The sequence below is a fragment of the Topomyia yanbarensis genome, chromosome 2, assembly GCF_030247195.1.
Source record: "Topomyia yanbarensis strain Yona2022 chromosome 2, ASM3024719v1, whole genome shotgun sequence".
In the NCBI taxonomy this organism is placed as follows: Eukaryota; Metazoa; Arthropoda; class Insecta; order Diptera; family Culicidae; genus Topomyia; species Topomyia yanbarensis.
This window is the reverse complement of record NC_080671.1, coordinates 449,731,266-449,758,456: the sequence shown is the minus strand read 5'-3', so window position 1 is coordinate 449,758,456 and position 27,191 is coordinate 449,731,266. Positions and strand designations below refer to the sequence as shown.

Here is a 27,191-nt window from a genome sequence, read left to right as displayed (position 1 = left end):
AAAAATTCATTCTAAATATTGCACTGAAATACCCCCTCAAGAAAAATGTATACTAAATAATCAGAAAGGGTTATGGGGCTACGCCCAGGGATGTAATGCACCTCAGAGCAAATAAAGAGAAGCATAAAAAACGCTATTTGCCCTTTTCATGCGAAGCACCGCTCTTCTCTTTCACAATAAACCTCTTCACTCCGGTGTGTGTTGCTCCCATACGCGTATTCTACTCCATGGCTGCACACCTCAAAGAGTAGAAATAAAGAGGCTCTTTAGTGTGAATCTTAGTCCCACGCGCACGGAAGCAGAGAAAGCAACCAAAACACATTTTAAAAACGTTTTTTCGATCTAACTTTATCTGAATTGTAGTTTGACTCGCCTTCCTACCTGCTTGCCAGTGAGGGGAGGCACAAAAAAGTGGCTCTTCAAGGTGATTCTTTGAACGAAATTGTGCAGCTCTTGGTTAACAGATCTTTCTCTTATTCATTTTCAAGTTTCTCTTTGTGCGGTCGTTCTGCACATCGCAGTATTTTTGTGATGCTCTATTTTTTTTGTATTTCGCTCTTTGTGACACATTGTATGAGAAAATAACAAGCCTGGATACGCCTAGGGTTGATAGAAGAATATTTCAGCAGCTACGGTTAATTTAAAAGAAAGGAAGAAAATGTGTCATGATTTTGTGGATATCCCCATTTTGACAGCCTAAAATAAATTAAGGGGGCTGATAAAAATGGGTCTTCGCTGTAAAACGAATAAAATGGAAAAAAATGAATAAAATTTATAAAATGATTAAAAAATAAAATGAATTGAGTGAATAAGATAATTAGAATAAATCTGAATAAAATATATAAAATAAATGGAACAAATAAAATACATAAAATAAATAACTTAAAAAAATAAATAAAATAAATAAAACGAAAATGGGATGGTCTGAGGGGTGATCTAAGGAGAGTTTAAAGGAGTTATTTTTTGTAATTTTTTTTTTTCGAGATTACATCCAATCTCGACGGCCAATGTGGTCAAAGCGACTTTAGGTAGTCATTATTGACCTAGACTAGCAAATCCACGAAATTTTACACCCATTTTAGAAAGTTTTGTATCATTTTGATATCATTGTTGTACCAGTTTATATGGAAAATTTCCGTGTGGTCACACTCTTAAATCTGTAACTCCGGAACCGAAAGTAGGATCAACTAAATTTAAATCAGTTAAAGTAATTTGGTTCAATTATCATTGAGAAAAGTGAGTGAGTTTAAAAATACAAACACACACACATACAGACATTTGTTGATCTCGGCGAACTGAGTAGAATAGGATATGATAATCGACCGGGATTAGGTTGGCGATTTTCAGAGTGATTACATAACCTTTCTATATGAGAAAGGCAAAAATGAATAAAAATACTAAAATGACTTAAACGAGTAAAATAAACCAAATGAATAAAATAAAATAATAAACGAAAGAAATAAAAATTGAATGTATTGAATAATATGGATAAAATTAATAAAACCAATAAAATGAATAAATTAACAAAATGAATATGATTAATAATATAAAACGAATAAAAGGGGAGAAAGTAAACCATTTTATTAAATGGATTAAATAATTACAATGAAAAATTATACAGTGTTAAAATGTTACAAAATCAATAGAATAAACTAAATTGTGTCAAATTAGTAAATTGGTCAAAATAATTAAAACAAATGACTGAACAGAATTAGTATGTTTATTAAAATGAGGAAACATAAAATGTACTTATTGGAAAAAATGAATGAAATGTATAAAACAAAAACAGCGAATCAGTTAAGATGAATGCATGAAATGAACAAACTGATCAGAATGAATCTAAATTGAAGTTGAAATTAATAAATTAAACTTGAAGGAACACAAGAATACTAAAAAACAAATTATTATAGTTAAGTGATCATATACTTAAAAATGGACAAATATTCAAAATGAATAAAAGCCATAAAAATGAAGAAACTGAAAAATAAGAACATGAAATGAAATTTAAAACCAGCATGAATTAAATAAATAAAAAAAAATTAATCGAGTAACTAAGTACAATGCAAGTAATTAATATACAATGCACTTTGTAGCATTTCCATTCATTTTGTTTTCTGCTTATCGTTTTCCTTCTTTTCTTGACAGCATCGTCTGAGTTTTTCTGGTGTTTTTACTTTATAAATGAACTTTAATTAGTTATGAGTTATTTTGTATCAAATGGTCAACGTACTATGGTCTAAGGGATGGGATGGTTAGGGAAGGTTTATTGCAAACAGGTGACTAAAAATATATCGTGCTATTGCGCAAAACGTTTGTTTGGATTAATAATAATATACGACAATCATTTTGAAACATAACGGAATTGATATGAACTTATTTTTGGACTTTTATAGAGAATAGAATTTTAAGGTCCAATATTTTAATACCTAACTGGAAATAGTTAACTGAGATAAGGTCACATGTGCTATCAAGCCCCCTTAAACAGAGAGCGACAGAGAGAATGCGATTCGTGAACGAAACAGGTAGCTATTTCAAAGCATTCATTTGTATAGAAGTAAATAGAGTGTGAAGTATCTTGTTGACGATTATTTTATTTCCTATAACCGTGCTTTCAGTCGATTCATTCGGACTCCGGAGTTATGGGTTAATGAGTCCTATACATCAGTACCATAAAAAAATGGTTCAAACTATCAGCATAAGTGTTTAAATTCTTGCAGAAAAAATGTCCCTGGGCAGACATATAAACCGCTTTTGCGACATGAACCTTCTTGTAATACAAATTTTAATGTTTTGCTAATAAATATGTTTTTCGTGAAATTGATCATGTAATATCATTTGTAAGAAAAGTAAAACGGTCTGAGAATGTGAAATGCTTGTTTAAGCCAATGTTTTGAACAAAGATGGCAGATGCTGATCTAACAGACCGCTTCAAGGTAGTAAAGCGATTATAGAAACATAGCAAAAAATAGGAACATTACATTAGGTAATATCGCGTGTGTTTTAATTTTTCACTAGAAGTATTGGATTCCAAACTACAGTTATTCGTGGTGATTCCACATGTATAATATGAATATGAACTATATGAAAACGGTATAACATCACTACTAGGAGGATTCTGTGTATTTATATCCCATCAAACATTAAAATCACGGTTGATCGCAATGCCCAATGCAAGGGTCAAGCATATTATCTTTGGAAAACGTTTGAGTCGATTGGAATAGGAGACTCAGCCCTCCGGGTCTCCGAAAGTTTTCAAAGTTTGAGCGAATCCTATACATTTCTTTCGTAAGAAATGTAAAACGACTTCAGTGTGTTTCGAAACATCGTTTCTGACATATGTTTTGAAAACCGATTTTTTTCTGGCTACGTGCTCGACTATTCACATAGATTTGCATTATACACACACATTTGTGATGGTTTTAATGTACTCATCCCAGCATGCTGTGCGTTTGACTGCCATCTTTCGTTTGTTTCTTTTTTGTGTGGTTAAGGTGAAGATATGTGGAAGCCACGTTGCTAGGCACCGACTCGCTTGTTTACATTAGGAAAAACTGAAATCTGAAGTGAAAATTCAAACGCACAAATGAGAGTTTCCGAGCATTTTCCTTTGGTCATCTGTACATTGGCAGAAAATTTGAAGTTTTGTTAGTAAACGATTAAATTTTCGCGAGTGTTTTTGCAGTGGTGTGTGAAAAAAGTGCATTTGAAAAAGTGCAATGAAAACGAGAAAAAGAGTGTTTCGAAAGGAACCCCAAGTGAAGAGGGGTTATATTTTCGCACAAAACAGGAGCTACAGATGGCATTCCGTCAAAAACTCGGATTGATTGCATAGGAAAATATTCTAGCTTCCTTAAGTAGTAGTTTCGTGGCACACCAGCAAGGTTAGTGTGTTGAAAAACGTATTTTTATATTTGCTCATGTCAGATACATGGCTAGGCAGGGGAGAGGGGTGTGTGTGGCGTAGGAGCTATGTTGTGGCTCGCATGTATAATGTCCTTAAAGTATATCGTTTCAAAAATGTTGCTCATTGAAAATGAAGTGATAATTAGGGTGTTGAACACTTGGTTAAGTGAAAAGAGTGTAACTATGCAAAAATTTATGAAGCTCTTTTGAATTCATCACACGAGTGTACAATTTGGGGAACACTATTCTTTAGATGAATTGCCAGAGAGAGGCAGAAATCCCGGAGCTTCCCGTACTGCAATTGCGGTGAAAAATCTAATAATCAGAATCGCGTCGAAACTTATTGTTCATATTTCGATTCTGATTGATAAGTTACGGCATCGAGCAATTTTGAAATGAATACAAAAAATACGGTACATTGAGTAATATTTCTTCATCCGACTACCTGACACAACACCCACATAAATATCTCCGCCCTTGTTTTGACATTTATTGCGTTCGAATAAGCATACCGACGAACTGCCTCCCAAAGGATAAAGGACTGCTTTCGGGCTTGCATCGCCGTAAATTTCACCACACGAACCGTGAAGTAAAGAAACAATAATCGCTAACCATCGATAATTTATATGCTTTCTATGTTTATAGCACCTTTTCCTCTTTCCACGCTCCATCGAACAATCCAAGTTCTGGAGGTTTGTTATTGTTGCTGTTGTTGTTGTTATTAGGTACTGATCAATACCCGCTGAGTGCTCTTCTCTTTTGCCCTCCTGGTGGCTGCTGATTTTGTGACTAATTTATGTGAGCGTTCGATTTTGTCGCTTCCCTTTTCGGTCTACCTCAGGTTGGCGCTTTGCCGTTTCTTTTCCCAGATTTTTTTTATTTATTTCTTTATTTGAGTAGAAACACAAACAAATACAAAACACGAAAACATCGAAGATTATCTACAGCCTTTTTGTTCCCTCTAATTTATGTCTCGCCTCGGTGCTGTTTCTTCTCGGGGGTCGTAAAATATTTTAACATACTAATATTTCGATTTTGGTAAATAAAATCGTAAATTTGGCCAGCCGATCGATTGGATTCTTCGAAACGAACTCGTTCTCCCGACAGCGACTTGCGGAGTATCAAATTCCATCGCCTAGCTTCGGGATGTCACGCATCGTGGTTCGGTTTGCCCCCCTAAGCTGGTTATAAATTCCGGGAGCAGAAATAAATTCCCGACCCTCGCCAACTGTTGCAATCAAGGTCCGACGATCTTTCGCTCCAAGTGCACGTGAATAATTCCACTAAAGCCTCACGACAGGGAAAATACCTCCCGTAACACAAATACTCGAATTGATTGTAAGCATTAAAGTTATTGCGGTATTGAATTTCCGCGTTGGTTTCTTTACCCGTTTTGACGGGTTCCTGGTGGAGGCAAACAATGCGACAGTCTAAGCCCTGCACAGAACCTGTTGGTTCTCGATGAATTTAACGTAAAATCGGTCTTGCAGTCGCTTGACAATTAGCTGTCTCAAGCAGTGATTCGCCGATGTCACTCAAACGAAGCAATTATCGAACTATCAACTTCCCAGAAACGATCAAAACCAATTTTCGTGTCTTCTGATCAAACCGAAGATTAGTCGTTCCACTTCGAAGTCCAGTTCAAAAACTCACGTAACGAAGCGAACTTGAATAAAAATTAATTTCCAATAAATTTCTTCAACAAATTGCTAAATGGAAGCTCTCATAATTTTCGTAGTCCACTGGCCTTCTGCGGGGACAGACCGAGCATCGAAGAGGAATGGTTACAGACGACAAACCATCGCGTAGTGTCACACCTGCGAGTGTGTCAATTGATTTCTTCAAACCAACAACAACAAAAAAGCCCTCAACGACATCAGTTCGAGTGGCCAAAGGAGAAGTCAAAAGCAATAAAAATTTTAAATTATAATAACTATTATAATACGTTTTGGCTACTCTTTCGGGGTCCTACCAACAACGGATCTTCTCGCCCCCGGCCGGACACGGCACCAGCGGCAGCAGTGATGGGACATTCGATTCAATAATAAAAATGAATAAAATCTCAATACCAGCTTTCTATATACTTTGTGTTTCTATTCTCTTCTGTCCCAAGTTGACTCGTGATGCGCTTGAATGCGGGCGAAAGATTTAAACGGCCAACAGGTATCAGTCCGGCGATCTTCACCTACCAAGATCTTTGCTTTCTTCGATACCAAAACCAATTCCGGGATCTGGTCGCTCTTCGAAACATGGTGAAGACTGAGGCCGTGAATGGGCCTATCGATGATTCCGTCCGTCTCGGGAAAGAGATGCATACCTGCTTAGGTTCAGACGTGGTTTGGTTCGGGAAAAAGGTAGCCCGAAGATGGTCTTAAATCTTTCCACGGTGCTGCTGCTGCTGCTTCGAACACGGCTAACCTTTATCGGGTGCATTCATCTTTGGAAAGCTCGTAAAGATTGACTAACTGATAATGCGACTCATTGACAAATGTTTACATCGGCCATTATAACGGGAGAGGGTATACGAGAACACACTGGCTGGAAAACCGGGAGCGACGATACGAGCTGGCTTTAATGGTTTATTGGAATCCGTCAGAGGGTGAAGGGCTTTTGGTTGGTGCCCGATCGGAAGAATAAAACTGGTTTAGAAGTCAATAAGCGCGGTGCGAAATAATGGCAAAATCTTGTCGGTCATTTGTTATGGTCGCACCTCGCTTGGGATCGTTTGTTGTGCAGGAAGAAAATCAATTTGATCCCAGTAACAGCGATGGGTTCTGGCTGAATGTTTCGATAAGTATAATTTGTTCAGTAAGAAGATCATAGGATTGCATATCCCTTCATCAAACCATCTAAAGCTCTAGGACAGTTTCGCTATAATTTCTGAAGATACGCACTACGCGAATTCTGCTGGGATACATACTAAACAAATAATGGAAGATAAATTAGAAATACATGTCTATCAAAAATTCAAAAGAAAAAATAATGTATAAATTGTACTGGTGGTATCCAAAGCTGCCGTTGTGTGATTCCTCGCTTTGCAGACAGGGTACGATCACCGTCGCCAGTGGGATAATCATATGTTCTTTCTGGGATGTCACCATACCCAGGGATAGCATAAGGGTTAGTGCATTGGGCCGGAGTCTCAAAGGTTGCGAGTTCGAGTCTCGCCTCTGGGTGGGGAATTTTTTTCACATGGTTGCTTAGCTTCACTCACCATTTCCGATCGTTTTTCCCCGTTGGATACCACCAGTCCTAAATAAGATATTGGCACTTAAGCCAAAAGACAAAAAAAAATTGAATTATTAGTATAAATTGTGCTGGAATTTTAGTCCTATTTTTTGCAAATTTTCTGATATTGATTCAGGACTAATATATGGTGTGTCATCATTGCTTTATCCATCCTCCTCCCTAAACCCAAAAGTCCACTTTGACCTCTTTAAGAAGGAGTTGAGTTAGACACATTCGATTATATTGGGGGCTTGTATCTTGTTTCGTCTCAGTCCAACACAGCTCGCACATAGTAAGGTGTTGACCAATCTAGTCAATAAGTCATTTTTGGATACATTCATCTTATGAAGAGCTGACTCATTTTTCCACATCAGTGGATCGCTTGCCAGACAACGAATTTCAACACTGTCTTCTTCCGTACACTCTCAGGAACGGCCAACTTAGAGGTGTTAACTTTATCTAATATTTCTGCCCCGGAAATTTCTCTAGTATCGGCCTTAACCTAGTTATTATGGTCCATTGCAATGGTTTGGTGAATCGCTTTCTGGTCAGATTCGGAATCGATGCTAAAATTTGTTCAATACTCGTGCTCTTTGAATGCCTCAATGGTTAGCGCAACACTGGTACTAAAAGATGGGGATAACCAACCCGAGCGGCAAAATTAGAAGGCCTCATCTGGCACGTAGCCAGAAGGTTTTAACTTTCAGCCCCCTGGGAATTTTTCAAAAAAAATTAAAGTAAACCATATATTTCGACGACCCTCAACAGATTTGTATCTCCCTTGGTTAGAAACAAAAATGATGAGAAATGGTTGAAGAAGGTTACTATTTCCAACCACGATACTCGGTGTGCCCGAGTCAGCGCCAAGCGAATGACAAAAACAGTTACTTTTACTTTGTTGCTTTGAAACTTATCTTAACTCATGCAGTGATGATCTGTCAACATGAATGATTCGCAGAAGCAAGAAGTGATACTCCGGTCGAATACGGTGGCTATTGATCTTTGATCTTTTTTTTATAACCGAGCACGGAAATAAATTCCAATCCGCAGTCTCCAATACCATTACCTGAGCCACAAATGGTTGTCTATTTTTGGTAGATATTCAGGTAATATTGAGAACTACAAAAGTTGCATCAAATATCTTAGAATAAACCAACAGTACTATCAGTGAATAAGTTCCCACTCATGACCCGTAAAAGCAAGAAGCAAGGAAAAATCTGATCATCTGATCGCGAACATGAAAGTAGGAACTATGGTGGGCCTAAAATCTAGCTATACACGGAAAAAGATCCGTTAATAAATTCATGAACAAAAATCACGATTTCGTGAACTGAACGATTTACGAAAGCTGTGACAAGGTTCCTGAAATTATGGATAATAAACCTCGTATTCGTGAAACTATGTTTGTTTTCAAAAAACTTTCTCATCACGTTACTGTGAAATTTTATTCATGAACTTACTATCGGATTTCTGGCAGAGTATCACGATTCATGTTGATAATTTTAGAGTTTTAGTCACGATATTTGTAATTTATATTGATGTTTTCGTGATATTTTTTCGTGAGTTTTGTGTTGCATATTTCTGGCAGAGTAGCGTGACTTATGTTCATGATTTCAGGATCTTAGTCATGATCTTTATAATTTTTAAGTACGCTATTGTGATATTTTATTCTCACTTTCAAATTCACCACGTGGAGTAGTTGGACTTGTGTTCATTAGACTGCCCAGAAAAATGATGAATTTTCAAAAACTCAATCGACCCACCCCTGAGTCAATTCCTAGTCCCACTAGGAGTACTTACACCAAATTTGAAGCAAATCGAACAAGTCTAACAACCGGACCAACGTGCCTGAAGTTTGTATGTGATTTTTCAACAATTTACATGGAGAAAACCCACTAGTTCGTATTTTCACCGCTAGGTGGCACTGTATACATCGTATTATCACTATAAATAAAAATAAGAAAGACAATTTAATTTTCTACAACTCTGTCGAAGATTGCTAGTCAATCTGGCTTTCTTAAAAAAAGTTATTAAACATTTAACGAAGTGATGTCTGAGTCAGTTTTGCATGGGGCCTAGCAGTGCATGGTTGTGTAGCAGTACTATAATCTCGCGAACTATTCATTTTTGTGAAATAACGGTTAGATTTAGCTGAATAGTATTTTACAAGAATTGTAGTACATAATACGAGTTATGTTTTGGTTAGGAAGTTTTAGTTCCACATGTGACCGCATAGAGGGCGCCAACACTAACTTTTTATAGAAGAGAGATAGAGTATCAAGATGTTCGGAAGAAATACTGAAAAATGCCTGTTCTACAACTTTGTAGAAGACACCCAGCGTTGCCATAGTTGCGGATTTTTCCGCAATCTTGCGGATTTTCCGCAATTTGAAATAGAGTGGCGGATTTTTCTGCGGATTTTCTGCATTTGCGGATTTTTTGCGGATTTTTCATGAATGGTTGGCCTTAATTTTTCAATTTTAAATTGTATGTTTAATCACAATAAGAGCATTATATTTTTTTTTAATAAATTAAATTATGCAATCATTGGCGTACAGGGATGTAACCGACTTTGACATATAGGAGAACATGGGGAGACTTGACCAGGTTTTCAGCTAAAGCTGCATAACTCTCTAAAAACTTTTCAATCCTTCAAAACTCATTGAGATATGATGTAGAAAGGTAATGTGCGTGCTCATGATTTTTTTACAGAATTTTTAAATTATTTTTGCAAAAGATACAAAAGTTTTTCGGTGAACGTTTTCTCTGGTCAACTGCAGGGAGACTTTACCAAGGCCTGTGGAAACTTGACCAAGCAAAAATTGAAAAACCAGGACAAAAAATATAGACGTAAAACATACTGTAATCCTTTTTTCCATATTGTCCAGATCCTCAGGTAACAGTAAAAAATATAAAAGGGTTGCGTTTCATAAATTTCGATTTTTAAATGTATTTCATTTTAAGGATTATCTGTACTGCTTACATTGTATGTTCACACGTTACGAAATTATCCATATTACTGCTAACTTGGACTACTAATACTAAATTATATAGACTGGTATTTTAGGAGGGATTTTTGTGTGACGTGATTAATATTAACAGTAAATACCACAGCGTAGTAAATATCAGAAATTTGGTATCCTTCTTCAGATTATTGTCACTTGGTCAAGTCTCCCCAACATTGGTTCTTACGTTCGATGTCTTGAAAATTTTAGTAATAATAATTCCAATGTTCCGATTAATGTAAAATCGTTTCACTATAAGGAATAAGATGTGATATAAGTACTTTGAATGTAATTATTAGTCAAGTGGATATGTCTATACAAAATTTGAAAAAAAATATATAATTTAACTTAAATTTATTAATTACGGAATATTTTCTATAAGAAAAGGATTTTTTATTCCAAACTTTTAAAATTACCTTTTAAAAATTACAAAGCATAGAAAATTTTTTGAAAAATTTTTGGCACCTAATAGACTTCGTCATAGCCAATAATTGAATTCTGCGCTTGGTCAAGTCTTCCATATTCCCCTACTCACTTAACTCAGCTAGGAAATTTCAGAACGAGTAAACAATTGACTTCGAAACGGCAAAGTAAATTTTGGTTGCTGAACCTCAGCGAAATACTTTCAGCAACTATTGAGAACTCAATAAAAATACATTAAGCGTTGATTATTTTCGACCGTGTTCCTCATCAGCTTGCTGTGGAAAAACTAAGGCGGACTAGACTGCCGGACTGGCTGACTAATTGGATCTTCTCGTACCTTACGAACCGTAGCGCCTCGGTGCAACTTGGATCTATACTCTCGGATCCTTTCCACATTTCATCGGGCGTTCCTCAAGGGAGTCATCTCGGACCTCTTCTATTTGTACTCTTTGTGAACGACCTCTGCAGTGAATTATCGTCTTCTAAAGTCATGTATGCTGATGATCTGAAAATTTACCGTGTCATAACAACTATGGTAGACTGTTGTGCATTGCAAATGGACGTCGATAGGATCATTGACTGGAGTGACAGAAACGAAATGAGTGTGAATATTCAAAAATGCAGCACAATCACTTTTTCACGAGTTGGACTCATCAAACGCAACACTATGCATTACACTGGTACGCAGTATTCCAGAATATGGCGTTACTGTTTGGGCTCCTTATCACACCATACATATTAATCGTATCAAACGGGTACAGAAGAACAGGTTTGCACTTCGTCGGTTACCCTGGCAAAATCGTTTCCAGCTTCCTCCATATGAAGATCGCTGTACCCTCATCAATCTCCCTACGTTACGAAACAGAAGAATCTTTCAAAAACGACATTTCATTTTTGACCTTCTGACAGACAACGTAGACTCTCCTGCGCTTCTAGCAAAACTTGACCTCAACGTTCCTGGAAGATCTTTCCGAAGAATTGATTTTTTCCTACGCTCCACACATTGCACGCAGTACAATCCTTTGGATGTTTGCTGTAAACTCTTCAACAGTGTCTGTCATTTGTTTGATTTTAATATTAGTAAAGAATCGTTCAAATTAAAAATAGGTTTAAGTTTGTGTGCGATGTAACTTTTTTTTAATCGACGACAATACAAGTCTTGAAGTTCGACAAAAAAATACTATAAACTGAGATTGTTTCTTCGTTTCCGCTGTACTCGTTGTTTCAACTATTCGCTAAGTATTACTTTAAATTTTAAGCATTAAAATTCAAAAACGCTAAAGTTTTAAAACTTTACAGATTTCAAAGTCTATAATTTTGAAAGTATAATGCTTTAAAATCATATTTATGAATATTTAATTTTTTTGTTTTGATTTAATTTATTTAAATTTCAAAATTCTTGGATTCTCAAATTTTTATATTTCCGATTTTTAAATTTTGAGAAGAAATGGAACTTTAAAATCTTTGAATTTTAAAGTTTTTAATGTTTAATCCTTTAAACCTTATGTTTTTAAACTTTTTAATTCCCAAATTTTGATATAATTTTTATATCACAAAATTTTCAATTAACATTTTTAAATGCTTAGCTTCTTGAATTCTTAAATATATTTACCATTGAATGTAATTTTTTTAACAATTATATTTTTAAATTTTTATGCATTTCAATTTTTAAAATCAAAAATTTCAAATTAAATGTTTAGGCCTGTAAATTTTTAAATTTCCAATTGAACCTACAAAAAAAATTAATATCTTAATTGTTTATTAGATTTTTAAATCTTCAATTTTTTAAATTTCTGGATTCCAAATTTTCAACTTTTTAAATTTTTGAATCCTCAGATTTTAATATATTTTTTTTAATTTTTATATCTTTCAATTTTCAATTTTTAATTCCTTTAAACTTTTAAACTTTTGAATTTTGAAAAGATTTTCTTTTAGAAGTTTTAAATAACTTATTTTTAATTTCATAGATTTTAGATTTAAAAAAAAATTAATTTCTAAAATTTTAAATCAAATAACTTGAAATTTTGAAGCATTTTGATTTTTAAGTTCGTGAGTTCCTGAGTTAGATTGTTTTTATTTCGATTATAGACGTTTTAGCCTTGGGGTCATTTGCCTCCTTTCTCAGGATAGAAAAATCTCTTTAGAAAACTCTCTAACTCTATGTGCGAGATTGATAATTGAATCCAAGTGAGCTGCGAACTAGGCTGGGAACGAGGCAAACGATTTATTTTCTACGCTATGCCCGCCCCTTTGAATTTGATTGACGCAATTTTTGTGATTTTTGGTCATTTTTCAGTTCAGGATTTTTTAATTTTTCGATGCTTTTATTTTTTAATCTTCATTGTTTTTTTTATTTTTGGAATTATTTCGGTTTTAATTGTGATTTTTCGATCATTTAATTTTCAATTTTTATATTTCCAATTCATGATTTTTTTAAATGTTCCTTTTTGAAAATTTCTGGTGCGCAGAACTAAATATGCGCCTGGTCGAATTTCCGCAGCTCCTTTAGTTCATTGAGAAAGTGGATTTTCTCCCAAATTCAGCGGCGAGTGTGGAAAAAGTTTTCAGTCAAACATTTGAAAATTGAAAAATAAAAGTTATCCATACATAACGATAATAGATTGTAAAAAAGCTTGAAAAGCCCTTAATGGTGGAAAAATATGGCTTTTATTGCTTGCGGATTTTTGCGGATTTTTACGTCAGTCAGTGATAGCAAATTTGCGGATTTTCCAAAATAAATAATGGCAACGCTGCTGTCACTCTAGTTTTCATATTCAATTGGTATCGTATTTTTACTCGGAGTAATGTGAAAATATGATTTGGTTCATAAAAGCGTAACTGATTCGAGGTATCTCGTATTTTTTAATTTTTTTATTTTTGATTATAGAAGTTTTAACCTGAAGGGCATTCGCCTCTTTTCGGGTTAGAGATATCTCTTTGGAAAAACCTCTAACCGTATGTGCGGGGTTGGAAATCGAAACCAGCTGAGCTGCGTACAATGGCACTGGATTCACCCGTCCCCCGTATCACGTTTTGTAAAGTACATGACGAGCACGATTTGTGGCTCTATAATATATTTTTGGTGTTCAGCACAGTTTTCGTTTTCTGTACAGATTTCACATTGAATCTTATTAAATGAATAACGATGTTCGAAGTCCTAATACACCCAGGTTTATTACCGCGTAAAAAAACCGCGTTAATTCGAAAATCCGCGTAAAAAAAACTCACAGCAAAGGACTTAGAATATTTTTGGAAGTTTTTTTCACGGATTTCGCAATAAACACGGTTTTTGCAAAAATATTCTAAGTCCTTTCGAATGCGAAATACTTAGTAGATTTTCAGAAAGATGGAAGAGACGAGTCTGGACTCCTTATGGCCCGCACCTCGACAATAGGTGTATTTTCGGAACGGTCTTGACGAGTAGGTGCCAGAAATAAATAAATAAATAAATCTGCCCCTGCCTTGCAAGGTTTTCCATGAAAAATTGATTTTTGACGCCATTTTGAAATCCAAGATGGCGATTTCCGGCTTGCGAGATTCTCTACAACTCAATCAATATGAGTATTTTCGGAATGGTTTTGATGAGTAAGAGACAAACGTCGATGTTTGGCGTCGTTTTGAAATTCTAGATGGCGACTTCCGGTTCACCGAAATCTCCGCATGAAAAATCTGGGCAATCATCCAAAACATCCTCGAATGTAAGATCTAGTCATGAACCAGCGAAATGCAAAATATTTTTATGTGTTCATCCAGAAGAGTGCGGTAAGAATGGAAGTGAGAGAAAAAGAGACGAATGTGGTGTGAGTTGGTGGTTTGAATTGATTCAAATTAAACACATTGCTAAAATTCAAGTAAATCCGACTATTTAATTAAAACTATTTGTACTACAACTTCAACTTCCAAAAATACCCATATTGATATTGGGTTATAGCGAATTTCGCTAAGCCGGAAGTCGCCATCTTGGATTTCTAAATTCATCAATTTCTGGCACCTACTCATCAAGTTCATTCCGAAAATACCCATATTGTTGAGATACGGGCCATAAGTAGTCTTCCAGACCCGTCTCTTCCATCTTTCCGAGTATCTTCTAAGCCTTTTGCATTCAAGAGGACTTAGAATATTTTTCCCAAAACCGCGTTAATTGGAAAATCCGCGTAAAAAACCGCGTTAATTGGAAAATCCACGTAAAAAAAACTCGTAAAAAATCGCACAGAATAAACCGCGTAAAAAACATGAGTGTAGTTTTCTTACATCTACTGCTCGCACCCATTACTAGTCGCTAGAAGCTAGACATAACTATGTGATATTTTATGAAAAAAACCCAAATTTGGCGAAACAGTTCACGCGAAAATTTCAAAACCATGCACAGAGTTGCATAAAATTGAAAATGATTACGGATGTCTTCTAAATATCAGAAGCACTCAAGATAAATCGTGAATCATGTACTACGAATCATGAGCCAGTTCACGAATTCATGAATAATATTTTATAATTTTGTGAACTACTCCACGAACACAAATGGTCAGTCGTGTAAATTATACTAGGAATTGTGAATTAGTTTACGTTTCCATGAATAAGATTCCATGGTGTTGTGAACTATTTCACGAGCACGAATGATGAATCAGTTCACCTATGCATGAATAACATTTTTTTCGATTTTGTGAACTATTACACGAGCTCGAATGGTAAGTCGTGGCTATTATACTAGGAATCATGAACGCTATATCACGAATACATGAAAACTATTTAATGGTTTTGTGAACTATTTCATGGTGAGTTGTGACTAATTCGATAGAAATCATGAATCAATTCCCGTATACATGAATAACATTTTATGATTTCGTAAACTATTTCACGAGCATGGATATTGAATCGTGATTAATTTAAAAGGAATCATGAAATTGATCGCGATGGGCGGTGGTCAGCTATTTTCGTCCGCGTCCCTTATCACCTATTCTATAAGGTGATTCATCAACAGTGCTATCTTTGAGAATGATCCTTGGTTAAGCAACTAATTTTTCCGATCTTAATTTATTGCAAACAATAAAGTAGCTTTCATTTTGTTATATTCAGAATTGCACATATTTTGTCGCATGTAATTTTAAATATTCTTTGATTTGATGGCATTGTAAGGGAACACGTATCCGCCGGTTGATGCCAATCGAGCTGACATTTATTTTTACTGATCAAACTATTTTTTTTGTTTATTTGTCCAACTAGGAAACTAATCCACTGGGCATTTTCTGTGCGTGGGGAATACGCATTGTCTTGTCTGAGTGAAGTGATGACTGTTGAATCATGTATGAGCCAGTTACTAGTTTTAGTAATTAGTGTAAAAATTTGCTTCAGAGGTTGTATATTCGTTTCAGGTATTTCGTTAGTGCGTTTAAAATACGCTTTGGTTAGCTTAGAAACGCGCGCACATAACAAAACAATCAGCCCCTTATTCAATTGTTCGCCGAAAGACACCAATACATTATTGATCGAACTATAATATTATAAAAAGTAGAAGAAATTTTATATGAGATTGAGTACCCTTCACAAATGATCACTTTTTTGCTAGCCATTTGCCACGTTTTTCAAAACTTAGATGTAATGCTATTTAAATGACATGTTTATAAATTATACACCATTTGAATTTCAGTATTGGGTCAGCGCACTATACTTTTAGTATAAGTATTACTATGTTTTAATTTCTGCAAGGTTCTACTGTATCGATTTTGTTAATTATTTTCGGCATATTTGAGACTAAGAGAAACGAAAGCAATGAAATTGAAAGACGGATAGGTATTCTAGAGCGAATCAGTTATAAACTTAGAACGGAAAACTAGGACTAGACAGGCTCCTATGGACATGATCGAAAGGAAGTGTGAAGAATCCTTTGCCTTCTGCTAAGTAGGAGTTGGACGTTGCACCCAAGTCTACCGCATGGTCTATGGTAGAACATAACTCATCATCATATTTTACCGTCGATGCCGGCGTTCCGTACTGAAACACTGTTAGTTGGAATACCGTGACTTTTATAATAATTGTGCATCAAACAACAAATGTGTTAAAAAAAATCGTGTAAAAGTCAACAGAGAAAAAAGTGGTGAAACATCGGTTTAACTGAAATGCGAGTTACTCAAAAATATGTACTCTCATGTAGTATTAACTTTACGGATATTTAGAAACGTACACAGCAAAAGTATAAGTATAAAGTTACGCAAAAAGTCATCCAGAGAGGAAAACCAGAAAAGTCTACCTATCGAGCAAAATTAGAATCCAACTTTACTACAGAAGTATCAGAGATGGATTCTAATTGTGTTAGATTGGTTGACTTATTTTTGCTTCCCTCTTTGTGTAACTATTCTGTATAAACTGTGGGACACAGTAGCAATAGGACTAACGATCGTGATTGTGTCCTTTCTTTCAAACGGATGACAATTGCCACTAGATCACACACATTAATCAATCAATCCTTTAGGTATCTGTAGATGTTAACATCTAAATGAACTTAAAGCTGCAACCAGCAGCAACATTTTAGTCGCTCTCTATGGTTACTATTTAACTCCTTCCCGGCGAATGCGAAGTAGATGGTACTTTTTATGAAATTTTGGGGATCACATTTGAAGAATTACACGAAAAGCTTCAAAATCATGACCGACCATCCTACAGGTTTCACCGTTATGGAAGGCTAAACAGTTTCCAGAGTGATTTAAATTATTTTCACTCAAGCGCAATTTTTTAAAAGAGCGTAGAGTGGCATTAATTTTAAACTTTTTTTCGGTTTTCTTTTTTTACTGCAAAACTATCTGAGAACGAGTTACAGGGAATGAATACTTCTATACGAAAAACATATATACGTTGACATTTTATAATGGCGTAACGCGAATAACCTAATTACACGAATGAATTGTTTTTGTTGGAGCGAAATTCCAAAAATCTCGAAAACTATCGCATTTTGGAAGATTTTTGATAAATAAAAGAAACTTAGAATTATATTCTGTTCCACAATTACAGTTTTGTATGTCCATTAGTATGAAATTTTAAAACATGTATAAAGCTATTGTGAGGAAAAAAATTCTGATAAGTTCTCCATCATTCAAAATGTTTCTTTTCGCTTTAGGTTCTTTTTAGGCAAAATATAAAAGATTTAAAAATGTTTTTTTGCTATTCAATTTTTTAACATAAATTATGTTTTGTGAAAAACGTTGCTTTCGTATAGAAGTATTCATTCCCTTTAACTCGTCCTCAGATAGTTTTGCTGTATTAAATAGAGTAATCGACCAAAAATTTCTGGAAATTATTGCACCTAGAAACGTCTACATCCTTTTGAAAAATTGCTCTTGTACCAAAATAGTGCAATTGTCAGCAAAAAATCATGGAGATCCATAAACCGAATACTACTGCAAAATTTTGTTCGAGTTAACGATGGTCATATTTTGCGGTCGGCCGGTTTCTCGTGGAATCCCTCACATGCCATTAAGACGCCATTTTTTTGAGAAGTTATATATGGGTCATTCCACGCGAAGTGATCAAGACACGTGTAATCGACCATCTTGGGCCAATATATATAAAAACCCAAATTTTTGTGTCAATTGAACCACCCCTCGGGTCATGGGAGTACCCCCCGTTTTGACAAATTGCCAAAACCCTTCATTTTCTTTTGATCATATCTCCGGTTCTATTGACTGTAGAATCAAACCGCTGGATGGCTTTTGAAAATATAAATATAAAATATAAATTTTTGGCGGCCGCGTTGCCAACTATGCGATTTTTTCAGTTAAATATTAAAAATTAATTTTTCTCCCAATACATATATTTTAATTTTGAAAATTCTAATGCCATCGTGTTCCTCAGACATTTTTACATAAGAAACACTTATAATCTCAATAAAATTTGAGCGGATCCTGAGATACACTATTTTGAAGGGAAAAAATCGCAATTTCCCGCAAGCGCACAACACTAAAAAAACCAACTTGAGTATTCTGAGTTCAAACATGATTTTTCGTGAAGTAGACGAGAAATGATGAAAAACTACGTTTTTGGTTTGCTGGTCGATTTTTATGACTGTTTGAAGATTTTCTCAATTTGGGACAATAAAAATGGATTTTTATATGAGAAAATACGAGTTTTTCCCTTCAAAACGGTGTATCTCAGGATCCGCTCAAATTATATTGAGATTATAAGTGTTTCTTATGTAAAAATGTCTGAGGAACACGATTGCATTAGAATTTTCAAAATTAAAATATATGTTCTGGTAGAAAAATTAATTTTTAATATTTAACTGAAAAAATCGCATAGTTGGCAACGCGGCCGCTAAAAATTTATATTTTTTCTAGACTCCTTGAATAATTTTCTTCAAAAGCCATCTAGCGGTTTGATTCTAGAGTCAACAGAACTGGAGATATGATCAAAAGAAAATCAAGGGTTTTGGCAATTTGTCAAAACGGGGGGTGTTTCCATGACCCGAGGGGTGGTTCAATTGACACAAAAATTTGGGTTTTTATATATTGGCCCTAGATGAACAATTCCTCCAAATTTGGTTCAAATCCGTGAAGGTCGATTTCAAGTTTGCATCTGTTTTTTGATCACTTAAAGTGGAATGACCCATATACATGAACAAAAACGCTGTCGGGTCAAATAGTTCGCTAGAAACACGCATATTTATTTATTTTTTTTTTTTTATTTATTTGCTTTTTGAATTTTCTACCGCTTGCAGCGAATCCAGTGTGATAAGCGAAGCCAAGCTGGATGAGGTGGACGCCAACCCACCGTCGGAAGCGGCAGCCCCTCGCAAGCAAACCTGTGATCCACTCGTTTGTTCGGATTATTCAAACATATGGGCTATTAATTAGTTTAAATCCGACGGAGTGTTTTTTTTCCACGCTGAAACCCTTATCCCTTATCATATTATGAAAAATTGACGATTGGGGCCATTGACTCATTATTTGTCTTTATGATTTTCAATCTGACGAAACCGAGGTAAAGAGAGATAAAAATCTAAACAACTGAAATAGCGATCTTTTTTCCTTGAACTTGTTGAAGTTAGTGAATCGTCATTAGCTTTAATTTTAAACGAAATCTTTTGATTCACTCTTTCCTACAGCAAAAATTTACAGATCATGACAACTGTACCCCGTGATCAAATCAAATTTACAAATTGAAGTAATTAGATCCGAAATTGTCCCCACATTGACACGTACAGCCTAGCAAATTATCCTGCTTGTTGCTGACACGCCCCCTTCCCTTTCCATTCACACACCTAAACTTTAAGTGGCAAAGATTTGTTTTCCTTTCTGCGGGCCAAACACAGAATGCGAATTCCACCTTCATTGCGGAAAGCCCCAGAAATGAAAGGTTAGCTAAATGGAACACCGTCCAACCCCTTCCTCCCGGAGTTTTCTTATCGCGCAATCCATCATCCACCAGGTTCACGTCTGTATTACCGTACGTACGATGTAGAGGTAAGACTTTCCGCTGCTGGTGACCACGAGAATGCTATTAGAGAGAATTTCCGAAATTTTCACCGTGTGGTCCGGTGGTGGTGATGGCGTTCTTCGAAAATCTTCCTGCTACTCTCGAACGAACCACCTCGCCCCCCCCCCCCGCACCCTTGAGACCACTCGCTGATGAAGAACGGCCAAGATAAAAGGCATCGTGTACACACGTGAGCAAAGCGATGAAACCATTTCCCCTATGGCGCTACGGTAGCTACTCCACTACATGCTACTGTGTATTTGCCCGGAATTGGTGAGTATGTACAAATATTCAAATGCTCCGTAAAATTTCCGACCCGCAGCATGGGTGCTCGGTAAACCCCATCATCGGTCCTCCCTCGAAAATGGACAGGGAAAAACTTCCCGACGATGCCAGTGCGAGTGGAAAATATCTGTCTAATCTTGTGTCCTCTTTTTGGGGGCCAGTAGCATCCTGGCAGGAGTAGTATAGCAACACGGGAACACCCAAAAGGTTCCTCTACCTACAATGGATTTTCGTGCCGGTTCATCAAATAGAAAAGAGGTTCATCCAGTCCGACTGTGACCGAGTGGAAAGCTGATGCAGTTGACTGCAGGCAGGCAGCGCAAATCCTTTGGACGGGAACTTCCCGGATTTGCAGACCGGACCGGTTTTTGGAGTGGAATGCTGCTTGTTTACTATATACACCCAGACTGCTGGTTGTTTCTGCGTGTCCTAGCTCATGCGAGTGAATCGACTTCCATTCACAACAGACCACCAGGGCGCCTAAATATAGTTCAGCATAAGCAACAGCAGCAGCTCTTTCGTTCGGTGGTGATGGTGAGAGTTCTGAAAGTTTATAAAACGTACAATTTCATTTAACGCATTCTTTACAATCCACTGCCCTCTTTGAAGAAGTCGATGGTCGGCGTTGGTACGCGAGTAGAACGTTCCACCATCTTCGGAGGCAGAACTCTAAAGCTCTGTTTGCTTGGCGTGGTATTCGGTGAGTCCTTTGCACGCATTTTGCGGAGGGTAGGTATAACTGGCGTGTATGTTTGCGTGTGTATGACATCACTAAACAGTTTCAGACGAAGGAAGTGTTGCGTGGATTGAACTATACACGATAAGCACAGTCAGCCAAAAAATACGGTGAAATTCATGAGAATATCGTATATTTTCTAGCAACAAGTAGCACGTATATGTTATCTTATAAAACGCTTGGTTTGCTATGAATTCATTTTGTATAAGGCATATTTACTTGATTTTTCGTAAGACAATGTTTTGTTTTATTTTATTTATTCTACTTTCTTCATCTGACTTATAATGGTCTTAATGAAGTTATGGAGGAGGAAAAACCTATTTGAAGATGGATCTTCAAATGCGCGTAAAACCTCGCTATCTTTTAGCACACACAAATTGTTAACAAAGTTTCCCATTACATTACAATTATATGTTCCAGTCTAGTAACAAAATTATATAGCAATCAAATTATCCATTTAATGAAGAATTTAAACAACGAATCATTTTGAACCTTGAATAAGGAAGAAACGCGGACAACCGTACCGACAGTCCTTGCGAGGTTTGATAAATCGTTGGGACTTGGCTAAAAAGGTTAATGTCACTCCTCTAGCCCTAGCTTCCTGGGATGGGACAGTGTTATTTAGACCTGTCCTGACTATTAAGACTTGGTTATAGCGCCTTTACTCACTCATTCACATTACATTACATTTATCGTAACTAAATAACAATCAGTCTTAAAATATATCTTTACGTTTATCTTATATGCTAAGTGAGTCGTCTAAGCCTATCTTTAAAAGCATCACAGAATACAGAAAAGTCCAAATGTCCAAAAAGCTTATCAAATACATTGCACATTGCCCTAATGGGCTCACTCTGGCTATATTCAGTAGGTTGAAAATCATGTGTTAAAAAGTCCCGCGATCTCAAATATCTAGGGTGCACTTTAATGTTAAATATATCTGGACCATCTATGTTATTAGTTAGAAGCTTTAAAAAAACCAGTTCTAGATATATTTCTACATGGACATGGATGGTAGCTTCATTGAGTTTTGCGATGGTAAAGAATTGAGAGCATTTCGAGGTGCACCAAGCCGCTCAAGCTTCGCTAGCAGAAGAGAGTGATCGACGCGATCAAATTCCGCTTTGAGATCCGCATAGATAGCATCTATTTGGGCGTCAGATTCTATATGTTTAATACAGTGCGAGATGAGCTGAGCTGAATTCGTAGTTGTGGATCTAGCTGGGACGAAACCATGTTTTTTCTGATGATATGATTTAGCTACTCTGAATGGGACATTCCATACTAGAATCTTGAATAGTTTCGATCATGCACAAAGAGAGGTGATGCCGCGATAGTTCGCCACATTAAAAATCACCTTTTTTACATTTTACAAATTGTTGTCTTCGTTTTTGCAGCTAGCGCCACGCTAGCTTAGTCCTAGCACCAAGTTAGTGTCAGATTCTGATGAGAAGTTGAAGTTGAGATTTCCATAACTGGATTTTCCTGTTAGTTGTTGCGCTATCTCACTACTCGATACGTCACTGTCGATGAAGTTCCAACAATCTTCGTGTAAATGCACTGCTAACCTGGGACGGCACTCGCGGATGTGAAAAAAAAATTAAATACAGCTTCGGTGAACTGTCAAATGCAGACAGTTCGTTTAAAATATGTAAGGCATAATTAGAGGCTATGCGAGACGAATTACAACATGAACCGAAAACAAAGAAAAAGAGGACGGGTTCCGTCGCAGCTGCTAACGCCATTCTATGTGCCCTCGTCTCGACACATCTCAGCAACGACATTCGCTACACAAAGCGAAGGTATCTCGCTTCGCGTAGCTGCAAATCTATTGTGCACCTATTGTGCAAAATTTGTTCCTTAGACACTGAAATTCTTGTACCTGAAATTTATATGTTCAGGAAATCGGTTTGTAGCCCATGGTGCTCCGTTTCGAAGTGTTTAGCCCAGAATAGAGCCTTGGGGGATTCCTCGCATGATTTTAACAGCGTTCTGTCCCTTGTTTGTCTTGTAGCTATAGAACACTGGTCTACAAAGATCACCTCACAATTCTGCCCAACCCAAGTAACCATAAGCATTAGGCCATTACACAACATAGGCTATACGTTTGCCAGAATATTGAATTAAAATTCCAATTTAGCAATCACAATGGAAATAAGCTCTATATTAGCATCGTAAATGCATACTGGCATAGCTGAAACATAGTATTATCGCTAGCATTATATACATATATAAAGCTGATATAACGCAGGATCTTTAAAACATGTATACTTTATATGCGCTTTCACTGCTAGTGTAGAGCATATATACAGCCGATTCAATGCTAATATGATACTGTGGATTAAATTATTATGCATCTCTCAAGAGATTTATTTTCGACATATTTCATTGCATACGAAGATAAGCTGCCTAGCCTAGACAGCAAAAGCAGCGCACTTGTCGTGAAGAACGAGGCAATGTACTCATGTTCGAGATTCACTAATTGTCGTAAAATATTATTTATATCGTATACCGTTAAGGTTAAAATATTCATTACAATGCAGTAGAAGGGAGTCAATTATAGCTCTAAATAGTATTTTGATAGTCCTATTTTTTGTTCGGTATATCGAAAATTAGAAATAGTAAAGTGTTGCAAAACATTGCGGAAAATAATAACCACTTGGAGCTTTCTAATAGGATGGTTAGTGCCAATATGAGCCTGTTTGTCACAATGCTATACGTTTGGCACTACTGTTCACACTTTCACAGTCAGGATAGCTTAATTCGTACGACCCGGCACTCGAGAGAAAGGTTGACTTACTTTTAATAACTAACTGTTCTGTTCAATTGTACATTTTGCCGGCCCCCGTTGAAACTGTCCGTTTCAACTGCCAACTGAGAATTCTCTTCGTCGATGGGAAGCACTGCAATTTCGATGACTGCCCGTTTGTACGTTCCTGCTGCCGTTTTCACGACCACCACGCCAACATGACCGTCTGGCCTAACGATCGTTTCGGTGATACGTTCTAAAGGCCACTGTAAGGATGGGGTGTTGTCCTGCTTCATCAGTACCAATTGACCCACCTCCACGTCTGCAGTTTCTTTCTTCCATTTTGAACGTTGCTGCAACTGGCTCAAGTAGTCCCTGGACTACCGTCGCCACAGATCCTGCGCGGATCGTTTCATAACCTGCAAACGCGACAGGCGTTTGGTGTCCAGGTCGCAGAGGTCTGGCTCTGGAATGGAAAAGAGTTGTTCTCCGATTAGGAAATGACCTGGGGTCAGAGCGGATATGTCGTCTGGAGAGTCGGACAGTGGAGCTAAGGGACGGAAGTTGAGAACGGATTCGATTTGGGTTACGATGGTTAGCAGTTGGTTCATGTTGAACTCCTTGCAGCCCATGATGCGGCGAAAGTGGTACTTGAAGGAGTTGATTCCAACCTCCCATAGCCCACCGAAGTAGGGCGACCGAGCTGGTATGAAGCGAAACGTGATTCCGCTAGTTGTGTAATATTCGTCCCATTGCTTGCTCCGAAACTGTTCGCGAAAGGCTTGACGCGCAGCCTTCAAGCCTTCGCGATCTGCCCCGACGAAATTAGTCGCATTGTCGCAGCGTAATTCGAACACTTGGCCGCGGCGTGCCACGAAGCGTTTCACGGCGTTAATACACGCGACCGACGTTAGGTCTGCGATGACCTCTAGATGTACCACTAGACACACGAAAAACGCGATCACCGATGCTCCCCTTCCAACCAACGGACGAACGAGAAACGGCCCACAGTAATCCATCCCAGAGTATGCGAATGCTCCAGCAGATGTAACACGTACTGATGGAAGTGGTGCCATTTGCTGGTTGCTACTTCGAGGATTGCCAGGTAAGCTTGTGGTCCGCTGTGAGTATCATCGGAAAACGAGTGTCAAAGGGTACGTTTTTGTATCTCAATCGACCGTCCAATCTAAGCAGACCGAACTCGTCCATCAAACAGTTCAAGTTTCTAAGGAGATATTTCGACCCAAGTTCTTTCGAGTTCCCTACACATCGTCGGCTGTCTTGATACAACCGCACATCAGCTGGGAATGCGGTAGCCTGTGCTAGGCGAACGAGTATCTTCAGAGAGAACTGGCAGTTGCTAGAAGCCAAAGATCCAGTGATCCTCTCACTGGTCGGTAATTTGCAGTTGTTGTAGAAACGGTAACAGTAGGCTACTGTCCGAATCAACTTGGCGAGATCCGAAAATCTGTCGCAGAATGTTGAATCAGTGTGGCTAGCATGAATAGCGACAACGGTTCGAGATTCTTCTTGGATAACGTGGTTATCCGGCAGCGAAACCATGCACTGCGGCCATTGCTCAACGGGAGTCGTGACGAAACTCGGCCCATGCCACCACAATTTGTCATACAACAGATCACTTGGAAGTGAGCCCCGAGAAATCCTATCTGCGGGGTTCATTTCGGTTGGAACGTGTCTTCACTGTGATCCTTTAGTCAACCGTTGAACTTCCGCCGCCCGATTTGAGACGAAGACTTTCCACGAACTAGATTGAGACTTGATCCAGTGAAGCACTATCGTTGAGTCGGTTCAGAATGTGGCTGGACCCTTGAATTCGGTCATTCTTTGTAGGTTGTCCATCAACTGGCTTTCTAAAAGCGCGGCGCTGAGCTCCAATCTTGGAATTGTCCATCCTCGCAATGGAGCGACACGAAATTTCGATGTGAGCTGTCGTGAGTGGAGCATACCGGTAGTATCTGGCGAGATTACGTAGACACAACATCCATAGCCTCGTTTAGATGCGTCACAAAAACAGTGCAGAGAGTATTGACGACTGGCATTGACAAGCACCCTTCGAGGGATTTCTACAGATTGGAGATGATGGATATCCGTGCGATACTTCTTCCACCACAAACTTTGCTCCTACGACAACTCATTATCCCATGGCAAGTTCTCCGCCCATAGTTGTTGCACGAACATTTTAGCGTTCATTACCATCGGGCCAAGTAGACCAAGTGGATCTAATAATAGTCATTTCCGATGCGACGATTCGTTTTGAGACGACTCCCAGTTCTGGTAACGTGGGAAATTTGAATTTAAAGGTATTCGGTTGGGGAAACCATAACAGTCCAAGTGTTTTTACTGCGGCTGACCGATCAATTTACAATTCTGGGGAAGAGTTCCACAACTCGAGAGGAACGACTACAAGAATAGAAAGATCGTTGGAAGCCCACTTCCTGAGTACGAAACCAGCGGTTTGCACCATTCTCATCAACTGTTTGCACGAATTGCTGGCTATTTGATGATCGTCATGTCCTGAAAGGACATCGTCGACATATGTCCCTTTCTGAATGATCGGAACTGCTAGTGGGAAGCGTTCTCCTTCGTCTGTAGCTAGTTGGTTTAGAATTCGCGTAGCATGATACGGTGAACTAGCTAGACCGTAAGTAACGGTTCGCAGCTGGTACGTTCGAATGGGTTCTGATGGATCATTCCGCCATAGAATTTGTTGGTAGCGAAGATCTTCGGGGTGGAGCAAAATCTGTCCGAACATCTTTTCCACATCATCAGTAATGACGAAACGTGGCAGCCGAAAATTGATGACAGTAGAGTACAGGGCTGGCTGTACTGTTGGTCCCGCATAGAGAACATCGTTTAGTGAAAGCTGGGTTGAACCACGAGAAGATCCATCGAACACTACTCGAATCTTTGTGGTTGAGCTTTCTGGACGGTGGATGGCATGGTGGGGTAGGAAAAACTGTGGGCTACACGACGCGCGCGACAGCACCTTCATATGGCCCAACCTGTCGTATTCTTGCATGAGCTGTTTATATTCTTGGCGAAGACCTTCATCGGCAACAAACTTCTTCTCCATCGACAAAAATCGCCGCAATGCGGGCGTGTACGAGTCTCCCAACATCAAAAGCATCTCCTGCCACATCGGAAGACTAACCATATACCGTCCTTCTTGATCACGAGAAACGGTATCAGTGAAATGATCTTCACAGAATTGTTCATCAGAAGTGAAAGCCTTACCGTCATCGAAGTTTTCGATCCCCCAGAAACGCTCGAGCGGATCTTCTGCGCAGACATGGCTGCATTGAGTGACTGTTGGTTCCGAGGCTCAGCAACGTTTCCACAGACGATATATCCTAGCACAGTCTTCTGCAGAATCGGGTAC

General features: G+C 37.8%; 2 protein-coding genes across 2 annotated transcripts; both read right to left on the bottom strand.

Moving 5' to 3' along the window:
* Nucleotides 1-24,171: 24,171 nt before the first annotated feature.
* LOC131681100 (uncharacterized) lies at nucleotides 24,172-24,810 on the bottom strand. The gene has a single exon (XM_058961810.1). The coding sequence runs from the start codon at nucleotides 24,808-24,810 to the stop codon at nucleotides 24,172-24,174; it is 639 nt and encodes a 212-aa protein (XP_058817793.1).
* Nucleotides 24,811-26,171: 1,361 nt separating this feature from the next.
* On the bottom strand, nucleotides 26,172-26,966 carry LOC131681099 (uncharacterized). Its single transcript, XM_058961809.1, has one exon. It carries the CDS (start codon nucleotides 26,964-26,966, stop codon nucleotides 26,172-26,174), a length of 795 nt encoding a protein of 264 aa, XP_058817792.1.
* Between the last annotated feature and the right edge of the window lie 225 nt (nucleotides 26,967-27,191).

What these genes read in the sequence shown, in the direction of transcription:
- LOC131681100 (XM_058961810.1), bottom strand. Translation starts at nt 24,810, where the DNA reads ATGGATTACTGTGGGCCGTTTCTCGTTCGTCCGTTGGTTGGAAGGGGA.
- LOC131681099 (XM_058961809.1), bottom strand. Translation starts at nt 26,966, where the DNA reads ATGGTTAGTCTTCCGATGTGGCAGGAGATGCTTTTGATGTTGGGAGAC.